General features: G+C 55.9%; 1 protein-coding gene and 2 non-coding genes across 5 annotated transcripts; all 3 read left to right on the top strand.

Annotated features, from left to right (window-relative positions):
- Positions 1-1,910: 1,910 nt before the first annotated feature.
- Positions 1,911-8,671, top strand: slc25a3b (solute carrier family 25 member 3b). Of its 3 annotated transcripts, none has more exons than XM_072454694.1 (8): positions 1,911-1,987; positions 2,352-2,516; positions 3,753-3,874; positions 4,669-4,848; positions 7,110-7,291; positions 7,559-7,731; positions 8,159-8,269; positions 8,450-8,671. In XM_072454694.1, exons 2-8 carry the CDS (start codon positions 2,369-2,371, stop codon positions 8,608-8,610), a joined length of 1,077 nt encoding a protein of 358 aa, XP_072310795.1. In that variant the 5' UTR covers positions 1,911-1,987; positions 2,352-2,368; the 3' UTR covers positions 8,611-8,671. The 3 variants fall into 3 exon arrangements, with proteins under 3 accessions (XP_072310795.1, XP_072310793.1, XP_072310794.1); XM_072454692.1 differs by lacking the exon at positions 3,753-3,874 and adding an exon at positions 3,152-3,276 and having other exon boundaries at positions 8,450-8,665; XM_072454693.1 differs by lacking the exons at positions 1,911-1,987; positions 2,352-2,516 and having other exon boundaries at positions 3,725-3,874.
- On the top strand, positions 5,261-5,451 carry LOC140368464 (small nucleolar RNA SNORA53). The gene has a single exon (XR_011928175.1). It is a non-coding gene; the product is annotated as a small nucleolar RNA SNORA53 (small nucleolar RNA).
- Positions 7,313-7,503, top strand: LOC140368465 (small nucleolar RNA SNORA53). The gene has a single exon (XR_011928176.1). It is a non-coding gene; the product is annotated as a small nucleolar RNA SNORA53 (small nucleolar RNA).
- Positions 8,672-21,769: the final 13,098 nt, after the last annotated feature.

The raw sequence follows: 21,769 nt of genomic DNA on the forward strand, positions 1-21,769 counted from the left end.
AGAATAATGACATGAGCAGATATGTCACACAACACAGTTTATCATCAAGAATAATGACATGAGCAGATATGTCACACAACACAGTTTATCATCAAGAATAAGGACATGAGCAGATAAATGGTCACATTTATATAGCGCTTTTCTACCGTCAAGGTACTCAAAGCGCTTTAAATCAAGGAACCAGTCACCCATTCACACACACATTCACACCCCAGATGTTCGCAGACACTGGGGGGCAAGTTGGGTTAAGTGTCTTGCCCAAGGACACAACGGCAGTATTCACATGAGGCAGCTGCGATCGCACCGCCAACCTGCGGGCCAGTGGATCTGACCGCTCTGACTGAGCGGGGAGTCGAACCGCCGACCTTTGGATCAGAAGACGAGCACTCTACCACTGAGCTACTGCCGCCCCAGCAGATATGTCACAGAAAACAGTTTATCATCAAAAATAAGGACATGAGCAGATATGTCACAGAAAACAGTTTATCATAAAGAATAAGGACATGAGCACACTGTGTCGTATATTTAATGAGTCAAATACCACATTCAGGGGCTCCATTAAAAGATAATAACTCTATATTATCTCTATATTATCTCTATATTATCTCTATATAATGTCTATATAATCTCTATATTACCTCTATATTATCTCCATAATATCTCTATATAATCTCTATATTATCTCTATAATATCTCTATATTATCTTTATATTATCTCTATATTATCTCTATATTATCTCTATATTATCTCTATAATATCTCTATATTATCTCTATATAATCTCTATATTATCTCTATATAATCTCTATATTATCTTTATATTATCTCTATATTATCTCTATATTATCTCTATATTATCTCTATAATATCTCTATATTATCTCTATATAATCTCTATATTATCTCTATAATATCTCTATATTATCTTTATATAATCTCTATATTATCTCTATATAATCTCTATATTATCTCTATATAATCTCTATATTATCTCTATATTATCTCTATATTATCTTTATATTATCTCTATATTATCTCTATATTATCTCTATATAATGTCTATATTATCTCTATATTATCTCTATCCTCCGGCCGCGCTAAAGTACGGCGTGTCGTCGGTACACGTTTATATGAAAGAGGAACTAACCCTAACCCACGAACGATCGGGACACGCACTGGAATCGCTTTAAATTAACGTGTTTTGACTTTATTCGGCTGGATTGAGTGTTTTCGTCGTGTCGTTGCGATGTGTCTTGGCTCCGGCCCCGCCCCCCGGCTCCGGCCCCGCCCCCCGGCTCCGGCCCCGCCCCCCGGCTCCGGCCCCGCCCCCCGGCCGGTGCCGTACCGCGTTTCCACAAAGGAGGAACTCATGAAACTGCGGAGAACAGTCGTCTTACCGGAGATCGTCACGTTATCCCGGCGCAATACTGACCTAACCTAATACTGATGTGCAATTCTGTCATATGTGCAATTGCTGTTGGAATTCATGTGCAATCTATGTGCTGTCGTGACATATTCATGTGCAATTACTGTCGGGATCACATGCAATGGTATTTATGTATTTATTTGTCTATGGGAGTTTTTATTTATTTATAGGAGATCTTCTACTGAAAGTGTTTTTCAGACTTCCTATAAGTGATCTGTTCTTCTGGATCTACCTCTGTATCTACCTGCGTTGCAACAATGAAATTTCCCCATGTGGGACAATAAAGGAATATCTTATCTTATCTTATCTCTATGTAAAGATATAAAGTCTGTCAAAGAAACGGCCCCAGCGATGGACTCGAAGACACGCCCACTCCTCGCTCCTCCCACTCTGCATCTAGCCTTCTCATTGGACACACCGCGCCAGCCGTTCTCTGATTGGTCCACACCCCGGAAGCGCCCGCACCGTGACGTAGACAGAGGATATTTGACGCGGCCCGAGGTCATCACTCTCTCTGCACCGGCTGAACACGAGCGCGGCGCCATCTTGACACAGCGACATCGTAAGTTTGTTTCAAATCATCCAAACGCCAAGATTGAGGCGCGTGCGGAGGCGCGGGCGCGGCTCCGCACGGCCCGGGGCGCGCGGGGGCCCCGGGCCCGGGACGTTTCATGTGTTCGTCGTGTTCAAAGAGGACGGTCCACCCGGTAGCGGTCAAATTAGCATGTTAGCATTAGCTCGGTGGAAGTAGCCGCTGTAGAAGTGATCCAGCCGCTGCTTTGCGTGGTCTCCTGCCCGATGGGAGGCGCACACGCGACGGGACGGGACGGGGGGGCCGGGCCGTGGCGGGACGGGGGGCCGGGGGGCCGGGCCGTGGCGGGACGGGGGGCCGGGCTGGACCCGGTTCTAACGTGTCTCTGTTGCAGCTCCACAGATCCGCGCCATGTACCCAAGCGCCCTGACGCTGCTGGCCCGGGCCAACCCGTTCAGCGCCCCGCTCTTCTCCCTGCAGAAGGTGGACGAGTCCCCGCAGCCGCAGAGCCTCCACACGCAGCGGCCCCGGAGACTCGCGGCCGCCGCCACCGCAGACGGTAAGCCGCGTGTGGTCAGTGGTCAGCACCGGAGGACCGAGCTCTGACCGTCGCGTTGTTTAATCTTGTGCCAAGCTTCATTGTGCCCCGTCCACAGCCCGCCGCGACCTTGTGTCCCCGCGGTGTCCCTGAGGTGTCCCCGCGGCCTGGACGCGCCCGTGGAGGACACAGAAGGACAAAGACAAACCTCTTTCCCTTTTAGGCCGCTGTCCAGTCCTTGACTTTGTGTCTCCTGCTGCTCAGGACTTCAAGAACACAATGTCCTATTGGTGGACTTAAGTCTTAATTTAGGACATTAATGATGATGATGATGATGATGAAAAAAAAAAGCGTAAAGATTTTAAATTACGCATTTTTACCAAGTACTTTTTGGTGTAAGACAATTTCAACCTCAAACATTTCATCTTCCACGCGGCCCCTCGACGGTGACCCGCACGCGGCCCCTAAACACTTTAGGGCCCATAATAACATTCTGACAGAATCACTTGTGCTTTAGTGACACTTTGTACACGTCTGGTTCAAAGTGCATTAGATGTGATGGTGGAACATAAGGACGTGTCCCCCTGTGTGAGGACGTGTCCCCCTGTGTGAGGACGTGTCCCCCTGTGTAAAGACGTGTCCCCCTGTGTCTTCAGAGGGCGACGCCTGTGAGTTTGGCTCTCAGAAGTATTTCATCCTGTGTGGTTTTGGGGGGATCCTGAGCTGTGGCACCACCCACACGGCCGTGGTCCCTCTGGACCTGGTCAAGTGCAGAATGCAGGTCTGTGCCCGTGTGCCCGAGCCTGAGCCGCCTTTGTGCCAGTTGTGCCCCTCATCGCCTCCGTTTGTCCCTTTGTGAATGACCAATCTGCATGACATTTAAGTTGTGGTGAACTCACTCATGGTTTGACACGCCCCCATGACCTTGGTTTGACACGCCCCCATGACCTTGGTTTGACACGCCCCCATGACCTTGGTTTGACACGCCCCCATGACCTTGGTTTGACAATGATTGAAATGCATTGTTTTTACAGGTCTGAGTTGACTGTCTCTTGATCACAATGTCCTCTTAATCTGTCCAATCATGGTGTATTGATCTGTCCTAATGAAGGGGATATGAAGAGCCACTGTCTCCAGGAACAGGGCCCCTGAGGAGGGCCCCTGAGCGCCCCTTACTGTTCCTGTGGACAGTGGCTCTAATGATTGTCCTGTGTCCTGCATGTGTCCTGTGTCCTGCATGTTGCATGGTGTCTCCAGACGTGAGCTGTGAGTTTGGCTCCTCCCAGTATTACGCCCTGTGTGGTTTTGGGGGGATCCTGAGCTGTGGCCTCACCCACACGGCCGTGGTCCCTCTGGACCTGGTCAAGTGCCGCCTGCAGGTTTGTACCGCTCTCACCGCTAATGAGTCACATTCATCCTGCTGAAAAGCCTCTGCTGTGACTGACCGCTCTGTGTCTGACCGCTCTGTGTCTGACCGCTCTGTGACTGACCGCTCTGTGTCTGACCGCTCTGTGACTGACCGCTCTGTGACTGACCGCTCTGTGACTGACCGCTCTGTGTCTGACCGCTCTGTGACTGACCGCTCTGTGACTGACCGCTCTGTGTCTGACCGCTCTGTGTCTGACCGCTCTGTGACTGACCGCTCTGTGACTGACCGCTCTGTGACTGACCGCTCTGTGTCTGACCGCTCTGTGTCTGACTGCTGACCGCTCTGTGTCTGACCGCTCTGTGTCTGACCGCTCTGTGTCTGACCGCTCTGTGTCTGACCTCTCTGTGTCTGACCGCTCTGTCTGACCGCTCTGTCTGACCGCTCTGTCTGACCGCTCTGTGTCTGACCGCTCTGTGTCTGACCTCTCTGTGTCTGACCTCTCTGTGTCTGACCTCTCTGTGTCTGACCTCTCTGTGTCTGACCTCTCTGTGTCTGACCGCTCTGTGTCTGACCTCTCTGTGTCTGACCTCTCTGTGTCTGACCTCTCTGTGTCTGACCTCTCTGTGTGACCGCTCTGTGTCTGACCGCTCTGTGTCTGACCTCTCTGTGTCTGACCGCTCTGTGTCTGACCGCTCTGTGTCTGACCGCTCTGTGTCTGACCGCTCTGTGTCTGACCGCTCTGTGACTGACCGCTGACCGCTCTGTGTCTGACCGCTCTGTGACTGACCGCTCTCTCCTCGGCAGGTGGACCCAGACAAATACAAGAGCATTGGGAACGGCTTTAGAGTAACAGTGAAAGAAGATGGGTTCCGGGGCCTGGCCAAGGGCTGGGCCCCGACCTTCATCGGGTACTCCATGCAAGGACTCTGCAAGTTCGGCTTCTATGAGGTCTTCAAGATCTTCTATGCTGACCTGATGGGCGAGGTGAGTGACCTGTGACCCGATGGGCGAGGAGGTGAGTGACCTGTGACCCGATGGGCGAGGAGGTGAGTGACCTGTGACCTGATGGGCGAGGTGAGTGACCTGTGACCCGATGGGCGAGGAGGTGAGTGACCTGTGACCCGATGGGCGAGGAGGTGAGTGACCTGTGACCCGATGGGCGAGGAGGTGAGTGACCTGTGACCTGATGGGCGAGGTGAGTGACCTGTGACCCGATGGGCGAGGAGGTGAGTGACCTGTGACCCGATGGGCGAGGAGGTGAGTGACCTGTGACCCGATGGGCGAGGAGGTGAGTGACCTGTGACCTGATGGGCGAGGTGAGTGACCTGCGACCCGATGGGCGAGGTGAGTGACCTGTGACCCGATGGGCGAGGAGGTGAGTGACCTTCACACATGAGACACGCTCCTTAGATCCACCTCTGGAGGCCCTGGGCCCCGCCCTGTCCTCAGCAGCCTGTGCTGTACAGTCAGAGGTGCTTGAGTCATTGGCGTGTCAGAGCAGTCCACCTGTCCCCCAGCCCAGTGTCCCACTGGCCCCTGTCCCACGGGCAGGAGCCCCCAGTGGGGCGATCCTGGGGGACGGACATCTTTATATCTCATTAGTGATCTTGTGATCACAGTCTCAGAATCTGTAAGTGTTAAAGCAGCGCTGTGGAACATTTCTGTCACCGTCTGTGAACTCTTTCAATTCTGAGCGCTGGAGCGCGCTGCAGATGTTTAAGAGCAGGGCCTTTAACGCTGCACAACTGTGAAGGGTTTTAAGGTGGTGGTCGGTCCGGCCCCCTCACAGCCGTTCAGTGGCATATGGGACCCTCCTCCCTCCTGAAGGGGGGGAGGAGGGGACCCTCCCCCTGAAGGGAAGGGGAGGGGACCCTCCCCCTGAAGGGGGGACAGTGGTTGGTGTTTAATCCCCCACAGTAGATGTGATTTCCAGACCAAAGACATTTGTGAGCGTCTTGATCCAGGCACAAGTCTCCAGAGACATTGAGTTATTCAGATTCTGAACGTGTCGATTCAAAGCTCTGGAATGAAGCGGTGTTAGTTTATCTCTTGTAGATGACTCCTCTGAAGTCAGCGTTAAAGTGATCCTAGATGACTCCTCTGAAGTCAGCGTTAAAGTGATCCTAGATGACTCCTCTGAAGTCGGCGTTAAAGTGATCCTAGATGACTCCTCTGAAGTCGGCGTTAAAGTGATCCTAGATGACTCCTCTGAAGTCAGCGTTAAAGTGATCCTAGATGACTCCTCTGAAGTCAGCGTTAAAGTGATCCTAGATGACTCCTCTGAAGTCAGCGTTAAAGTGATCCTAGATGACTCCTCTGAAGTCAGCGTTAAAGTGATCCTAGATGACTCCTCTGAAGTCGGCGTTAAAGTGATCCTAGATGGCTCCTCTGAAGTCGGCGTTAAAGTGATCCTAGATGGCTCCTCTGAAGTCGGCGTTAAAGTGATCCTAGATGGCTCCTCTGAAGTCGGCGTTAAAGTGATCCTAGATGACTCCTCTGAAGTCGGCGTTAAAGTGATCCTAGATGACTCCTCTGAAGTCGGCGTTAAAGTGATCCTAGATGGCTTCTCTGAAGTCGGCGTTAAAGTGATCCTAGATGGCTCCTCTGAAGTCGGCGTTAAAGTGATCCTAGATGGCTCCTCTGAAGTCGGCGTTAAAGTGATCCTAGATGGCTCCTCTGAAGTCGGCGTTAAAGTGATCCTAGATGACTCCTCTGAAGTCGGCGTTAAAGTGATCCTAGATGACTCCTCTGAAGTCGGCGTTAAAGTGATCCTAGATGACTCCTCTGAAGTCGGCGTTAAAGTGATCCTAGATGACTCCTCTGAAGTCGGCGTTAAAGTGATCCTAGAGTAAAAGTCCCTCAGATCTGTCAGTTCTATAATGCAGGTGTCATAAGTGAGAGGCCGATAACGAGCGCGCGCAGGAACAAACACAACAGGGACTGTATGTGGTGCGTCCTCACGAGGACCAGGGACACTCTCATCTGAGGCGTTTGATGTCTCCGAGGAGACGCTGCAGCTGCAGAAGCTGCTGCGTCTCAACAGTGTGGACATCTTGATGTAAACGTGAGCGGCTCCTTTAGTGACACATTCTGCATAAACAAAGTTCAAGCTCTGCTCAGTTTGCGCCGACTTGTTGAGGCTTTTTCGGCGAGTCACATTTGATAAATATGTAAGTGTTGTTGTAATTTGTCCTCCAGAAAGGACAGGTTGTGTCCCGTGTCCTGACGCGGTCCTCTGCTCTCAGGAGAACACGTACCTGTGGAGGACCTCGCTGTACCTGGCGGCTTCAGCCAGTGCAGAGTTCTTTGCAGACATCGCTCTGGCTCCGATGGAAGCGGCTAAAGTTCGTATCCAGACGCAGCCGGGCTACGCCAGCACCCTGAGGGAGGCCCTGCCCAAGATGTACGGCGAGGAGGGCGTGTGGGCGTAAGTGACTTACCTCCTACAGACACGCTCCTTAGATCCACCTCTGGAGGCCCTGGGCCCCGCCCTGTCCTCAGCAGCCTGTGCTGTACAGTCCGAGGTGCTTGAGTCATTGGCGTGTCAGAGCAGTCCACCTGTCCCCCAGCCCAGTGTCCCACTGGCCCCTGTCCCACGGGCAGGAGCCCCCAGTGGGGCGATCCTGGGGGACGGACACTAGCAGTGAAATGTATTTGCTTGTTGTGGTCAGACTGGACTTAAGTGTGTGGTCAGGTTCTACAAGGGCGTGGTCCCCCTGTGGATGAGGCAGATCCCGTACACCATGATGAAGTTCTCCTGCTTCGAGCGCACGGTGGAGCTGCTCTACAAACACGTGGTGCCCAAACCGCGCAGCGAGTGCACCAAGGGCGAGCAGCTGGTGGTCACCTTCGTGGCTGGATACATTGGTAAGTGTCACTTTGTCACCTCAGTTCAGGGGTTCCCGGGGGCCCCGGGGCTCCTTTTCAACCGGCTAATGTGGACTTTATAACGGAGACAATGACCGTGAACTGTCCTCAGTCTTTATTCTGTCCACTACAAATTGCCTTGTTATTCACTGGCTCTAGTGGAGCTGGGACACTTTCTGTATTTGTCCCATAGATGTCTCACACGCTCGCGCTGTTGAACCAATCGCAGCGCAGCATTGTAGTTTGGTCAGGAGTCTAAAGGACAAACTTGACCCATGGAGACAGACCACTGTGGACGCAGCTTTATCTAGTTCTTTTAAACGTGGAAGCACTTGTGTCTTTGAGGGCGAGTTGGGACCGGGCGGTCAGGACTGTCCTGCTCATCGGACCGGTCACTTGTCTCGCTCTAACTCTTGTGCGTTTGCAGCTGGCGTCTTCTGTGCCATCGTGTCCCACCCGGCCGACTCTGTGGTGTCGGTGCTGAACAAGGAGACGGGCAGCACGGCCGTCGGGGTCCTCAAGAAACTGGGCCCCAAAGGTTGGTCACTCCATCCACTCACACAGTCCCTCTTGTGTGTGGGCCCCCGCGTGCAGTCTTGTGTGTGTGTGTGTGTGTGTGTGTGTGTGTGTGTGTGTGTGTGTGGGCCCCCGCGTGCAGGCGTGTGGAAGGCTCTTGTGTGCGCCCTGACTGTGCTCTTGTGTGTGCCCCCGCGTGCAGGCGTGTGGAAGGGTCTGGTGGCCCGTATCATCATGATCGGAACACTGACGGCGCTGCAGTGGTTCATCTACGACTCGGTGAAGGTGTACTTCCGTCTGCCCCGCCCACCTCCCCCCGAGATGCCAGAGTCCCTCAAGAAGAAGCTGGGCCTCAGCGAGTAGCCCCCAGAGAGGAGCCCCCCAGAGAGGAGCCCCCCAGAGAGGAGCCCCCCAGAGAGGAGCCCCCCAGAGAGGAGAGCCCCTCACGGAGCCCCATATTTATGTCCCTGTGTATATTTGAGCAGAGGCGATGGGACTGCCTCACGTCTGCTTTTATGATTCCTGTCGAATGTGACGATTCTAATAAAAAGTTCCCACACCTGGTTCCACCGCAAAGAACCTTTATTTATGCTTTATTTACTTTGAGCTGCTTATTATAGAAGTTTTAAAGTTGCAGTTTTCCTGTTGCTCAGACGAGTCGTTCATTCAGTCGTCAGGGAAACGTGCCCCACATGAACCTGTCGACTCCCACAAATGTGAAATATCCATGAATTTACTCCACTTGCCCTGTAGTTGGCAGCACTGAGTTCTTTTCCAACGGCGGCATTCAAACGTGAAGTGTCAGGATAAAGAGCCGGTCGTTCCAATGTCATTTCTTCATTTGCTTTATGTCTGCCACAATGTCAGTCCTTGATCGTTGTTCGTGTCATCTTTTTTCCTGCTGCAAGAAGTATGTCTCAGGTCAATGGAAGGAGTCCGCCTCCTGCTGCCACATCCTCTCCAACAGTCTGCCTCCTGCTGCCACATCCTCTCCAACAGTCTGTCTCCTGCTGCCACATCCTCTCCAACAGTCTGTCTCCTGCTGCCACACCCTCTCCAACAGTCTGCCTCCTGCTGCCACATCCTCTCCAACAGTCTGTTTCCTGCTGCCAGATCCTCTACAACAGTCTGCCTCCTGCTGCCACATTCTCTCCAACAGTCTGCCTCCTGCTGCCACATCCTCTCCAACAGTCTGTCTCCTGCTGCCTTTTTCAGATGTAGAAGCCAGATTTTAAATCTTGACCTCCATCACCGTGTGATACGCTGGAGCCACAGACGGGGACAAACAAAGACTACAGCGCCCTCTGCTGAGAAGGTGATCGACTGCAGCCTTCATCTCTGCAGGAGGCCACGCCCCTCAGGCAGGAGGCCGCGCCCCTCAGGCAGGAGGCCGCGCCCCTCAGCTTCACCCAGACCAGTTCCTCACGTCTCATGAACACTTAAAGCACCTTCACTGTCACTTCTATTGCATAACATAACTTTATACTTTATAAGATAAGATATTCCTTTATTGTCCCACATGGGGAAATTTCATTGGTGCAACGCAGGTAGATACAGAGGTAGATCCAGAAGAACAGATCACTTATAGGAAGTCTGAAAAACACTTTCAGTAGAAGATCTCCTATAAACAAATAAAAACTCCCATAGACAAATAAATAAATAAATACATAAATACCATTGCATGTGATCACGACAGTAATTGCACATGAATATGTGTCACGACAGCACATGAATTGCACATGAATCACAACAGTAATTGCACATATGACAGAATTGCACATCAGTATTAGGTTAGGTCAGTATTGCGAGTGTTCAGTACTAACAGTTTTTGTTATAAAGTCTGACAGCAGCAGGAAGGAAAGACCTACGGAACCTTTCCTTCACACATCGAGGGTGGATCAGTCTCTCACTGAAGCTGCTCTCCAGAGCGGAGAGAGTGTCCTGCAGGGGGCGACACTCATGGTCCAGCATAGATGTGAATCTAGCCAGGACCCTCCTGTCCCCCACCTCCTGCACCGAGTCCAGAGCACAGCCCAGGACGGAGCTGGACTTCTTGATGACTTTGTCCAGCTTCCTCCTCTCCCTCTCTGTGATGCTACTGCTCCAGCAGGCCACACCTACAGGAGGGCTGATGCCACCACAGAGTCAGAGAAGGTCTTCAGGAGTGGCCCTGTCACTCCAAAAGACCTGAGTCTCCTCAGGAGGTAGAGCCGACTCTGGCTCTTCCTGTACAGTGCGTCTGTGTTATGAGTCCAGTCCAGTTTGTGGTTCAGATGAACACCCAGGTCCTTGTATGAGTCACTCTCTCAAAGTCCCGTCCCTGGATGTTCACTGGTGAGGGGGCAGTGGGGTGGCGTCTGCGGAAATCCACCACCATCTCCTTGGTCTTCCCCGCGTTGATGAGGAGGTGGTTCCGCTGACACCAGTCCACAAAGTCCTGCTCCAGTCCTCTGTACTCCGCGTCATCGTCGTCCGTGATGAGTCCGATGATGGCAGAGTGGTCAGAGAACTTCTGCAGGACACAGCTGTCCGTGTCGTGTCTGAAGTCTGCAGTGTAAAGGGTGAAGAGAAAGGGCGCGAGGACAGTGCCCTGGGGCCCCCACACTGCAGGTCCGAGTGTCAGACACACAGTCCCGGGCTCTCACAAACTGGGGTCGGTCTGTGAGGTCGTCCAGGATCCACTCTGCAGGTCGTACTCCACACCAGTCGTCTCCAGCTTGTCCCTCAGGAGCTGATGGTGTTGAAGGCGCTGGAGAGATGAAAGAACAGGATCCTCACAGAGCTGCCAGGCTTCTCCAGGTGAGAGAGAGAGCGGTGCAGCAGGAGATGACGGCGTCCTCCACTCCGATGCCAGACCGATATGCAAACTGCAGCGGGTCCATGGCTGAGCTCACGGTGGAGCGGAGGTGGTCCAGGACCAGCTCCAGTGTCTTCATCAGGTGGGACGTGAGAGACACTGGCCTAAAGCTGTTGAGGTCTTTGGGGCGCGGTGTCTTAGGCACAGGTACCAGACAGGAGGTCTTCAGACCTGTGGTACCACCCTCAGCTTCAGGCTCATGTTGAAGACATGCTCCATAACTCCACACAGTTATATATTATGTACATATCATTCCGTTTAGTTTTCATTATTCAGTGTTTTGTTCAGGACAAGTTTCTATGTCTGAATCTTGTTTATCGACAAATGGCAATAAACTTCAATCTGATTCATGAACTTTAAGTGAAGCTGGAGGCGTGGCCTCTAAGTCTGAATAAAGTTAATCACGTTGAACTGAGGCATGAACCTGAAGGTGCAGGTCCTCTTCAGGCCTCCAGGTGGCGCCACAAACTAATGTTAGTCCAGGTTCGGTTAAAGGTCATGTCCATTTCCAGCCAATAAAAGGAAGACTTAAAGTGTCGGGACAAAGACGATGACGTTTTAATTAGAAATAAAGCTTTTATTATTAGAAATCTTCAGCACATTCATTCAACAAAGAGAATTTGAAAATATAAAACATTTTCAAACATTTGACGCTGGAGTAAAAAAGACAAACGAGTTTAAAAGACTTGAATTCAGAACTTTATAACTTTAGTTTTACTGCTTTGTCCTTTTTGCCAGCTGTACTTTGGTTCAATAGCTTTATGGAGAACAAAAGGTCACAGGGTCAAAGGTCACAGGGTCAGAGGTCACAGGGTCAGAGGTCACACGGTCACAGGGTCAGAGGTCACAGGGTCAAAGGTCACAGGGTCAGAGGTCACAGGGTCAGAGGTCACAGGGTCAGAGGTCACAGGGTCAGAGGTCACAGGGTCAGAGGTCACAGGGTCAAAGGTCACAGGGTCAAAGGTCACAGGGTCAGAGGTCACAGGGTCAGAGGTCACAGGGTCAGAGGCCGCAGGGTCAGAGGTCACACGGTCAAAGGTCACAGGGTCAAAGGTCACAGTAAAGTACAGACTTTAAGGATGTTCACAGCTCGTGGGGTTCTTCAAATGGAGACGCTCGGTTTGTCTCCAGAGCCTGGAACACGAGGAAGAGGAAGACGGCCAGGAGCAGGAAGAGGAGGAGCTTCTGCCACCAGGACATGCCCCCCTGACCTTTGACCCGGCCAGCAGAGGGGGCCCGGCCAGCAGAGGGGGCACTAGCATCCAGAAGGAAGGGAGGGGAGTGGCCACCGGGACGGGCGGGGTGAGCAGTGCTGGTAGTGTAGGGGGCGGAGCCAGCACTGGACAGGGCGTGTGCTGATGGACTGTGATTGGCGAGTATCACAGGGCGAGCAGCAGCGGCTCCTCTGATTGGCCGGCGACACGTTGCTCTGGAAAATAAAGAAGAAACGTTACGACAGGAAACTCTTGTTGGACCAATGAGAAGATGTCGTTGTCTTCAGGCGAAAGACCATCTTTACACACAATGAGACACACAAGACGACTAAACTAGAGGTTCAGTTTTGGACTCACGTTAGTCCTGTCAACTCTGGCACTACAGGCTCCTCCCCCCACGCTGCAGGCTCCTCCCCCCACGCTGCAGGCTCCTCCCCCCACGCTGCAGGCTCCTCCCCCCACGCTGCAGGCTCCTCCCCCCACGCTGCAGGCTCCTCCTCCGGTGCTGTGAGGACCTTGTCCTCCTGCTCGGCCGTCCTCACCTTCTCTGTCTGCAGACAAAACAAATATCAGTTAGAACTCTGTCCCCCAGTGACCCGTGTCCCTCAGTGACCCGTGTCCCCCAGTGACCCGTGTCCCTCAGTGACCCGTGTCCCTCAGTGACCCGTGTCCCCCAGTGACCCGTGTCCCTCAGTGACCCGTGTCCCCCAGTGACCCGTGTCCCTCAGTGACCCGTGTCCCCCAGTGTCCCGTGTCCCTCAGTGACCCGTGTCCCCCAGTGTCCCGTGTCCCTCAGTGACCCGTGTCCCCCAGTGTCCCGTGTTCCCCAGTGTCTCGTGTCCCTCAGTGACCCGTGTCCCCCAGTGTCCCGTGTCCCTCAGTGACCCGTGTCCCCCAGTGACCCGTGTCCCTCAGTGTCCCGTGTCCCCCAGTGACCCGTGTCCCTCAGTGACCCGTGTCCCTCAGTGCTCCTGGGACAGTGCTGACCCGTGTCCCTCAGTGCTACACATGAGAATACCGCTGCTGACGATACTCGCTCCTCGCTTTCAGAGGGCCTCTTTATGGGGGAGAGGTTACATCTGGAGATGAAGGTGAGGGGGTCCTGGGGGTCCTGGGGGTCCTGGGGGTCCTGAGGGGCCTGAGGGGCCTGAGGGTCCTGAGGGGCCTGAGGGTCCTGAGGGGCCTGAGGAGCCTGAGCAGGTCTGGTGGAGGAGGCAGGGGCCACAGCAGGTCTGGTGGAGGAGGCAGGGGCCACAGCAGGTCTGGGGGAGGAGGCAGGGGCCACAGCAGGTCTGGGGGAGGAGGCAGGGGCCACAGCAGGTCTGGTGGAGGAGGCAGGGGCCACAGCAGGTCTGGGGGAGGAGGCAGGGGCCACAGCAGGTCTGGGGGAGGAGGCAGGGGCCACAGCAGGTCTGGTGGAGGAGGCAGGGGCCACAGCAGGTCTGGGGGAGGAGGCAGGGGCCACAGCAGGTCTGGTGGAGGAGGCAGGGGCCACAGCAGGTCTGGGGGAGGAGGCAGGGGCCACAGCAGGTCTGGGGGAGGAGGCAGGGGCCACAGCAGGTCTGGTGGAGGAGGCAGGGGCCACAGCAGGTCTGGGGGAGGAGGCAGGGGCCACAGCAGGTCTGGTGGAGGAGGCAGGGGCCACAGCAGGTCTGGGGGAGGAGGCAGGGGCCACAGCAGGTCTGGTGGAGGAGGCAGGGGCCACAGCAGGTCTGGGGGAGGAGGCAGGGGCCACAGCAGGTCTGGTGGAGGAGGCAGGGGCCACAGCAGGTCTGGGGGAGGAGGCAGGGGCCACAGCAGGTCTGGTGGAGGAGGCAGGGGCCACAGCAGGTCTGGGGGAGGAGGCAGGGGCCACAGCAGGTCTGGTGGAGGAGGCAGGGGCCACAGCAGGTCTGGGGGAGGAGGCAGGGGCCACAGCAGGTCTGGTGGAGGAGGCAGGGGCCACAGCAGGTCTGGGGGAGGAGGCAGGGGCCACAGCAGGTCTGGTGGAGGAGGCAGGGGCCACAGCAGGTCTGGGGGAGGAGGCAGGGGCCACAGCAGGTCTGGTGGAGGAGGCAGGGGCCACAGCAGGTCTGGGGGAGGAGGCAGGGGCCACAGCAGGTCTGGTGGAGGAGGCAGGGGCCACAGCAGGTCTGGGGGAGGAGGCAGGGGCCACAGCAGGTCTGGGGGAGGAGGCAGGGGCCACAGGAGCTGAGGCATGCTGGGAGGAGGGAGGAGGAGGACCACAGACGGGGCTCTGAGATCTTTTTTCTGTTGACAAGGGCCCGAGAGCCTCAGGAACCTGAAGAGACAAATCCTGCTCAACGTCTACAATCATGTTACTGCTGAAGGGGACGGAGGACACCAGTGGACAGGAGGACAAAAGTGGACAGGAGGACACCAGTGGACAGGAGGACAAAAGTGGACAGGAGGACACCAGTGGACAGGAGGACAAAAGTGGACAGGAGGACACCAGTGGACAGGAGGACACAAGTGGACAGGAGGACACAAGTGGACAGGAGGACAAAAGTGGACAGGAGGACACAAGTGGACAGGAGGACAAAAGTGGACAGGAGGACAAAAGTGGACAGGAGGACACCAGTGGACAGGAGGACACCAGTGGACAGGAGGACACAAGTGGACAGAGGACACTGGAGGTGCTGTGGCTGCCAGAAGGTGGTGAAGAGCAGAGGGAGGAGCAGTATTCACCATTCTGTGGGACGCCCCTTTGGACCTGGGTGTGGGCGTGGCGCCCTCTGCTCGCCGCTCCACAGATCTCTGCACAACATGTGTCACACAAATGTATTTGGAGCTTGTACAGTTGTGTAGAGTTACTTCAATAGTACTTCAATAGTACTTCAATAGTACATATGAACGGCTGTCCCGATAGACACGGGTCAGCGCCGTCCCGGGAGCACTGAGGGACACGGGTCAGCGCCGTCCCGGGAGCACTGAGGGACACGGGTCAGCGCCGTCCCGGGAGCACTGAGGGACACGGGTCAGCGCCGTCCCGGGAGCACTGAGGGACACGGGTCAGCGCCGTCCCGGGAGCACTGAGGGACACGGGTCAGCACCGTCCCGGGAGCACTGAGGGACACGGGTCAGCACCGTCCCGGGAGCACTGAGGGACACGGGTCAGCACCGTCCCAGGAGCACTGAGGGACACGGGTCAGCACCGTCCCGGGAGCACTGAGGGACACGGGTCAGCACCGTCCCGGGAGCACTGAGGGACACGGGTCAAATTGATAAAATGATAAACTAAATCATGATAAAGAGCCTGATCCAAATCTTGAAATACTTTCTACAAGTAAACTCCGCCTCCTTGAACCGACGCCTTCAGGAGGGGGAGGGGTTTGAGCGCCCGAATGGTCCCAGGAGCCATGTTGTCAGGAGGGTCTCCCAAGGCAAACATGTCCTAAGTGACGGGTCAGACCAAAGGCGGTTCAGAAGCCCCTTACGTCGCCCTGATTAGAGTCACCGGGGCCCCATCCTGGAGCCAGGCCTGTGGTGGGCGAGCGCCTGGCGGCCGGGTCTTTCCCCACGGGGCCAAGCCGGCCCACCACCTGCAGGAGGATCCATAAGGGGCCGGTGCAGAGAGATCTGGGCGGCAGTCGACAGCAGGGGCCTCGGCGACCAGATCTCCAGACACAGAGACTAACTCTGGGGACTCTCTCGACCTAAGCTCCAGCACAGTCTGGGCTCTGGAACCATCTCCTCCAGAGGGGCCGGACGCTCCAATTCTCTGGTGTTGCCTGTGGAGAGAGGCCCCTGGTGTGGGCGGGGCTGGTGTGGGCTTACAGCCCCTCAGCTCAGCCACGTGTTGGAGTTCACCCCGGTGGACGAGAGGGTCGCGTCCCTTCGCCTTCGGGTGGGGGACATGTCTCACTGTTGTGGCGGCCTACGGGCCGAACAGCAGTCCAGAGGACACGGCCTTCTCTGAGTCCTTGGGAGGAGTACTGGACAGTGCACTGACCAGGGACTCTGTTGTTCTTTTGAGGGACTTCAACACCCACGTGGACGATGACAGTGACACCTGGAGAGGGGCGGAGTCCCGATCTGAACCCGAGCGGTCAGTTATTGGACTTCTGTGCCACGGATCGTCCAGAACAAACACCATGTTCAAGCACAAGGTCCATCAGGTCACATGACACCAGGACACAGGAGGTCAATGATCCACTTTGTTGTCGTGTCATCTGACCTCTGACCTCCGGCCACGTGTCTTGGACACTTGGGTGAAGAGAGGGGCGGAGCTGTAGAGCACCACCTGGTGGACTATCGGTCGGCCCCAAAGACATTCTGGCAAACCGCCTCAGGAGGGGGAAGCAGTGCTTCACCAACACCCTTCATGGTGCAGGTGGAGACCTGCTGACCTCTGACCTCTGACCTCGACTGGGGATGTCGTCGGACGATGGAAGGACTTTGAGGACCTCCTTAATCCCTCAGTCACGTCTTCCGAAGAGGAAGTAGAGACTGAGGACTCAGACTGAGGACTGGACGAGTCCAGAGGGACTCGTCCATCACCCAAGCTGAAGTCACTGAGGTTGTTCGCAAACTCCTCAGTGGCTCCTCAGTGGCTCCTCAGTGGCTCCTCAGTGGCTCCTCAGTGGCTCCTCAGTGGCTCTGGGGGAGGATGAGATCCGCCCTGAGGACCTAAAGTCTCTGGATGTTGTAGGGTTCATGGGAGTTTGCCCAACCAGTCACATGTGCTTTGTGGATCTGGAGAAGGCTTCTGACCGTGTCCCTCGGGGTGTCCTTTGGGGTGTTCCCCGGGAGTACGAGGTCCGGGGCCCTTTGCTCAGGGCTGTCCGGTCCCTGTATGACAGGAGCAGGAGCTGTGTTCACAGCAGTAAGTCAGACCTGTTCCCATGAGGGACTCCTCAGGGCTGTGCTTTGTCACCGGTTCTGTTCATAGTTTTTATGGACAGAATTTCTAGGCGCAGTCAGAGGTCGGAGGGTGTGGTCAGGGATCGGAGGGTGTGGTCAGGGGTCAGAGGGTGTGGTCAGGGGTCAGAGGGTGTGGTCAGAGGTCGGAGGGTGTGGTCAGGGGTCGGAGGGTGTGGTCAGGGGTAGGAGGGTGTGGTCAGGGGTCGGAGGGTGTGGTCAGGGGTCGGAGGGTGTGGTCAGGGGTCAGAGGGTGTGGTCAGGGGTAGGAGGGTGTGGTCAGGGGTCGGAGGGTGTGGTCAGGGGTAGGAGGGTGTGGTCAGGGGTCGGAGGGTGTGGTCAGGGGTCGGAGGGTGTGGTCAGGGGTCGGAGGGTGTGGTCAGGGGTAGGAGGGTGTGGTCAGGGGTCAGAGGGTGTGGTCAGGGGTAGGAGGGTGTGGTCAGGGGTAGGAGGGTGTGGTCAGGGGTAGGAGGGTGTGGTCAGGGGTCGGAGGGTGTGGTCAGGGGTCAGAGGGTGTGGTCAGGGGTCGGAGAGTGTGGTCAGGGGTCGGAGAGTGTGGTCAGGGGTCAGAGGGTGTGGTCAGGGGTCAGAGGGTGTGGTCAGGGGTAGGAGGGTGTGGTCAGGGGTCGGAGGGTGTGGTCAGGGGTAGGAGGGTGTGGTCAGGGGTAGGAGGGTGTGGTCAGGGGTCGGAGGGTGTGGTCAGGGGTCAGAGGGTGTGGTCAGGGGTCGGAGAGTGTGGTCAGGGGTCGGAGAGTGTGGTCAGGGGTCAGAGGGTGTGGTCAGGGGTCAGAGGGTGTGGTCAGGGGTAGGAGGGTGTGGTCAGGGGTCAGAGGGTGTGGTCAGGGGTAGGAGGGTGTGGTCAGGGGTCGGAGGGTGTCCGGTTTGGGGACCACAGGATCTCATCTCAGCTGTTTGCAGACGATGTTGTCCTGATGGCTCCATCAAACCCGGACCTGCAGCTGCAGTGATGCAGTCGCTGCATCGACTGGTGTGGTGAAGAAGGAGCTGAGTCAAAAGACAAAGCTCTGGATTTACCGGTCGGTCTACGTTCTGACCTCACCACATGAGCTTTAGGTCATGAGCTTTGGGTAGTGACCGAAAAAACAAGATCGAGGATACAAGCGGTCGAAATGAGTTTCCTCGGCCGTGTGGCTGGGCGCTCCCTTAGAGATAAGGTGAGGAGCTCGGCCACACGGGGGGAGCTCGGAGTAGAGCCGCTGCTCCTCCAGCTGAGGTGGCTCGGGCATCTGTTCCGGGCATGTTCCACCGGGAAGAGGCCCCGGGGAAGACCCAGGACACGCTGGAGAGACTATGTCTCTCGGCTGGCCTGGGAACGCCTCGGGATCCCCCCGGAGGAGTTGGAGGAAGTGTCTGGGGAGAGGGAGTCTGGGAGTCCCTGCTCAGACTGCTGCCCCCGCGACCCGGCCCCGGATAAAGCGGCAGATGAATGAACATGCAAACTCATCAATAGAATTTACCTAATAGTTTTTAGCAGGTGTTCGTAGGACAGTCCTCTGGTAGGACAGTCCTCTGGTAGGACAGTCCTCTGGTAGGACACACCTCTGGTAGGACAGTCCTCTGGTAGGACAGTCCTCTGGTGCCCTGGCCTTATAAAGGCTCTGGACCCTCATGTCCCCCATATGAACCTGAGAGTGGTTCTTACAGAGGCTGCGCTGTGTCTCTGGGACGTGTTGCTCCTGCTGCTCCTCACGTCCTCCTTCTGTTCGGGGTCAGCGGTGAGATCTGACAGAGGACACACTACAGGTCAGACTTGAGGGTCACAGAGTTAGGACAGAGGACACACTACAGGTCAGACTTGAGGGTCACAGAGTTAGGACAGAGGACATGTCCATAGCTCTCACCGTCCTCCTTGTCGCTGTAGACCTCGGCATCTTGACCGTTGTGATAGTTCGGGGGTTCAGAGGAGACCGCGCCCTTTTCCTGAAGCTTCTGAAGTTTATCTTCGTACAACTTCCGAGTAGAAGCTGCAAAAAGAAGCTTTAGTACTTCACCTGCTGTGAGTGTGTGTGTGTGTGAGTGTGTGTGAGTGTGTGTGTGTGAGTGTGTGTGTGTGAGTGTGAGTGTGAGTGTGTGTGTGTGTGTGTGTGTGAGTGTGTGTGTGTGTGAGTGTGAGTGTGTGTGTGTGTGAGTGTGTGTGTGTGTGAGTGTGTGTGTGAGTGTGTGTGTGAGTGTGTGTGTGAGTGTGTGTGTGTGTGAGTGTGAGTGTGTGTGTGTGTGAGTGTGTGTGTGTGTGAGTGTGTGTGTGAGTGTGTGTGTGAGTGTGAGTGTGAGTGTGAGTGTGTGTGTGTGTGTGTGTGTGAGTGAGTGTGAGTGTGTGAGTGTGTGTGTGTGTGTGAGTGTGTGAGTGTGTGAGTGTGAGTGTGTGTGTGTGTGTGTGTGTGTGTGTGTGAGTGTGTGTGTGAGTGTGTGAGTGTGTGTGTGTGAGTGTGTGAGTGTGTGAGTGTGTGTGTGAGTGTGTGAGTGTGTGAGTGTGTGAGTGTGAGTGTGTGTGTGTGTGTGTGTGTGTGTGTGTGAGTGTGTGTGTGTGAGTGTGTGTGTGAGTGTGTGTGTGTGTGAGTGTGTGTGAGTGTGTGTGTCAGGCGCTCACCTACTATGGGCCCCGGGTGGACCCCATGTCCCAGCAGCTGGTCCCTCAGAGCATCATTGGTCAGCAAAGCCACGTCCAGCTGCTCCGGCCGAGTCACAGCCGACTCCTGCACAACCGAAGAACAGTCACAACCAACACCGACGACAGGAGCGAACACCGACGACAGGAGCGAACACCGACGACAGGAGCGAACACCGACGACAGGAGCGAACACCGACGACAGGAGCGAACACCGACGACAGGAGCGAACACCGACGACGGCAACGAACACCGACGACAGGAGCGAACACCGACGACAGGAGCGAACACCGACGACAGGAGCGAACACCGACGACAGGAGCGAACACCGACGACAGGAGCGAACACCGACGACAGGAGCGAACACCGACGACAGGAGCGAACACCGACGACAGCAACGAACACCGACGACAGGAGCGAACACTGACGACGGCAACGAACACCGACGACAGGAGCGAACACCGACGACAGGAGCGAACACCGACGACAGGAGCGAACACCGACGACAGGAGCGAACACCGACGACAGGAGCGAACACTGACGACGGCAACGAACACCGACGACAGGAGCGAACACCGACGACAGGAGCGAACACCGACGACAGGAGCGAACACCGACGACAGGAGCGAACACCTACGACAGCAACGAACACCGACGACAGGAGCGAACACCGACGACAGGAGCGAACACCGACGACAGCAACGAACGCCGACGACAGCAACGAACACCGACGACAGGAGCGAACACCGACGACAGGAGCGAACACCGACGACAGCAACGAACACCGACGACAGGAGCGAACACCGACGACGGCAACGAACACCGACGACAGGAGCGAACACCGACGACAGGAGCGAACACCGACGACAGGAGCGAACACCGACGACAGGAGCGAACACCGACGACAGGAGCGAACACCGACGACAGGAGCGAACACCGACGACAGCAACGAACACCGACGACAGGAGCGAACACCGACGACAGGAGCGAACACCGACGACAGGAGCGAACACCGACGACAGGAGCGAACACCGACGACAGGAGCGAACACCGACGACAGGAGCGAACACCGACGACAGCAACGAACACCGACGACAGGAGCGAACACCGACGACGGCAACGAACACCGACGACAGGAGCGAACACCGACGACAGGAGCGAACACCGACGACAGGAGCGAACACCGACGACAGGAGCGAACACCGACGACAGGAGCGAACACCGACGACAGGAGCGAACACCGACGACAGGAGCGAACACCGACGACAGCAACGAACACCGACGACAGGAGCGAACACTGACGACGGCAACGAACACCGACGACAGGAGCGAACACCGACGACAGGAGCGAACACCGACGACAGGAGCGAACACCGACGACGGGAGCGAACACTGACGACGGCAACGAACACCGACGACAGGAGCGAACACCGACGACAGGAGCGAACACCGACGACAGGAGCGAACACCGACGACAGGAGCGAACACCGACGACAGGAGCGAACACCGACGACAGGAGGGAACACCGACGACAGGAGCGAACACCGACGACAGGAGCGAACACCGACGACAGGAGCGAACACCGACGACAGGAGCGAACACCGACGACAGGAGCGAACACCTACGACAGCAACGAACACCGACGACAGGAGCGAACACCGACGACAGGAGCGAACACCGACGACAGCAACGAACACCGACGACAGGAGCGAACACCGACGACAGCAACGAACACCGACGACAGGAGCGAACACCGACGACAGGAGCGAACACCGACGACAGGAGCGAACACCGACGACAGGAGCGAACACCGACGACAGCAACGAACACCGACGACAGGAGCGAACACCGACGACAGCAACGAACACCGACGACAGGAGCGAACACTGACGACGGCAACGAACACCGACGACAGGAGCGAACACCGACGACAGGAGCGAACACCGACGACAGGAGCGAACACCG

This window comes from Eucyclogobius newberryi, unplaced genomic scaffold, assembly GCF_026437365.1.
Source record: "Eucyclogobius newberryi isolate DKJ021-1_F unplaced genomic scaffold, fEucNew1.0.hap1 SCAF_2, whole genome shotgun sequence".
Classification (NCBI taxonomy): domain Eukaryota; kingdom Metazoa; phylum Chordata; class Actinopteri; order Gobiiformes; family Gobiidae; genus Eucyclogobius; species Eucyclogobius newberryi.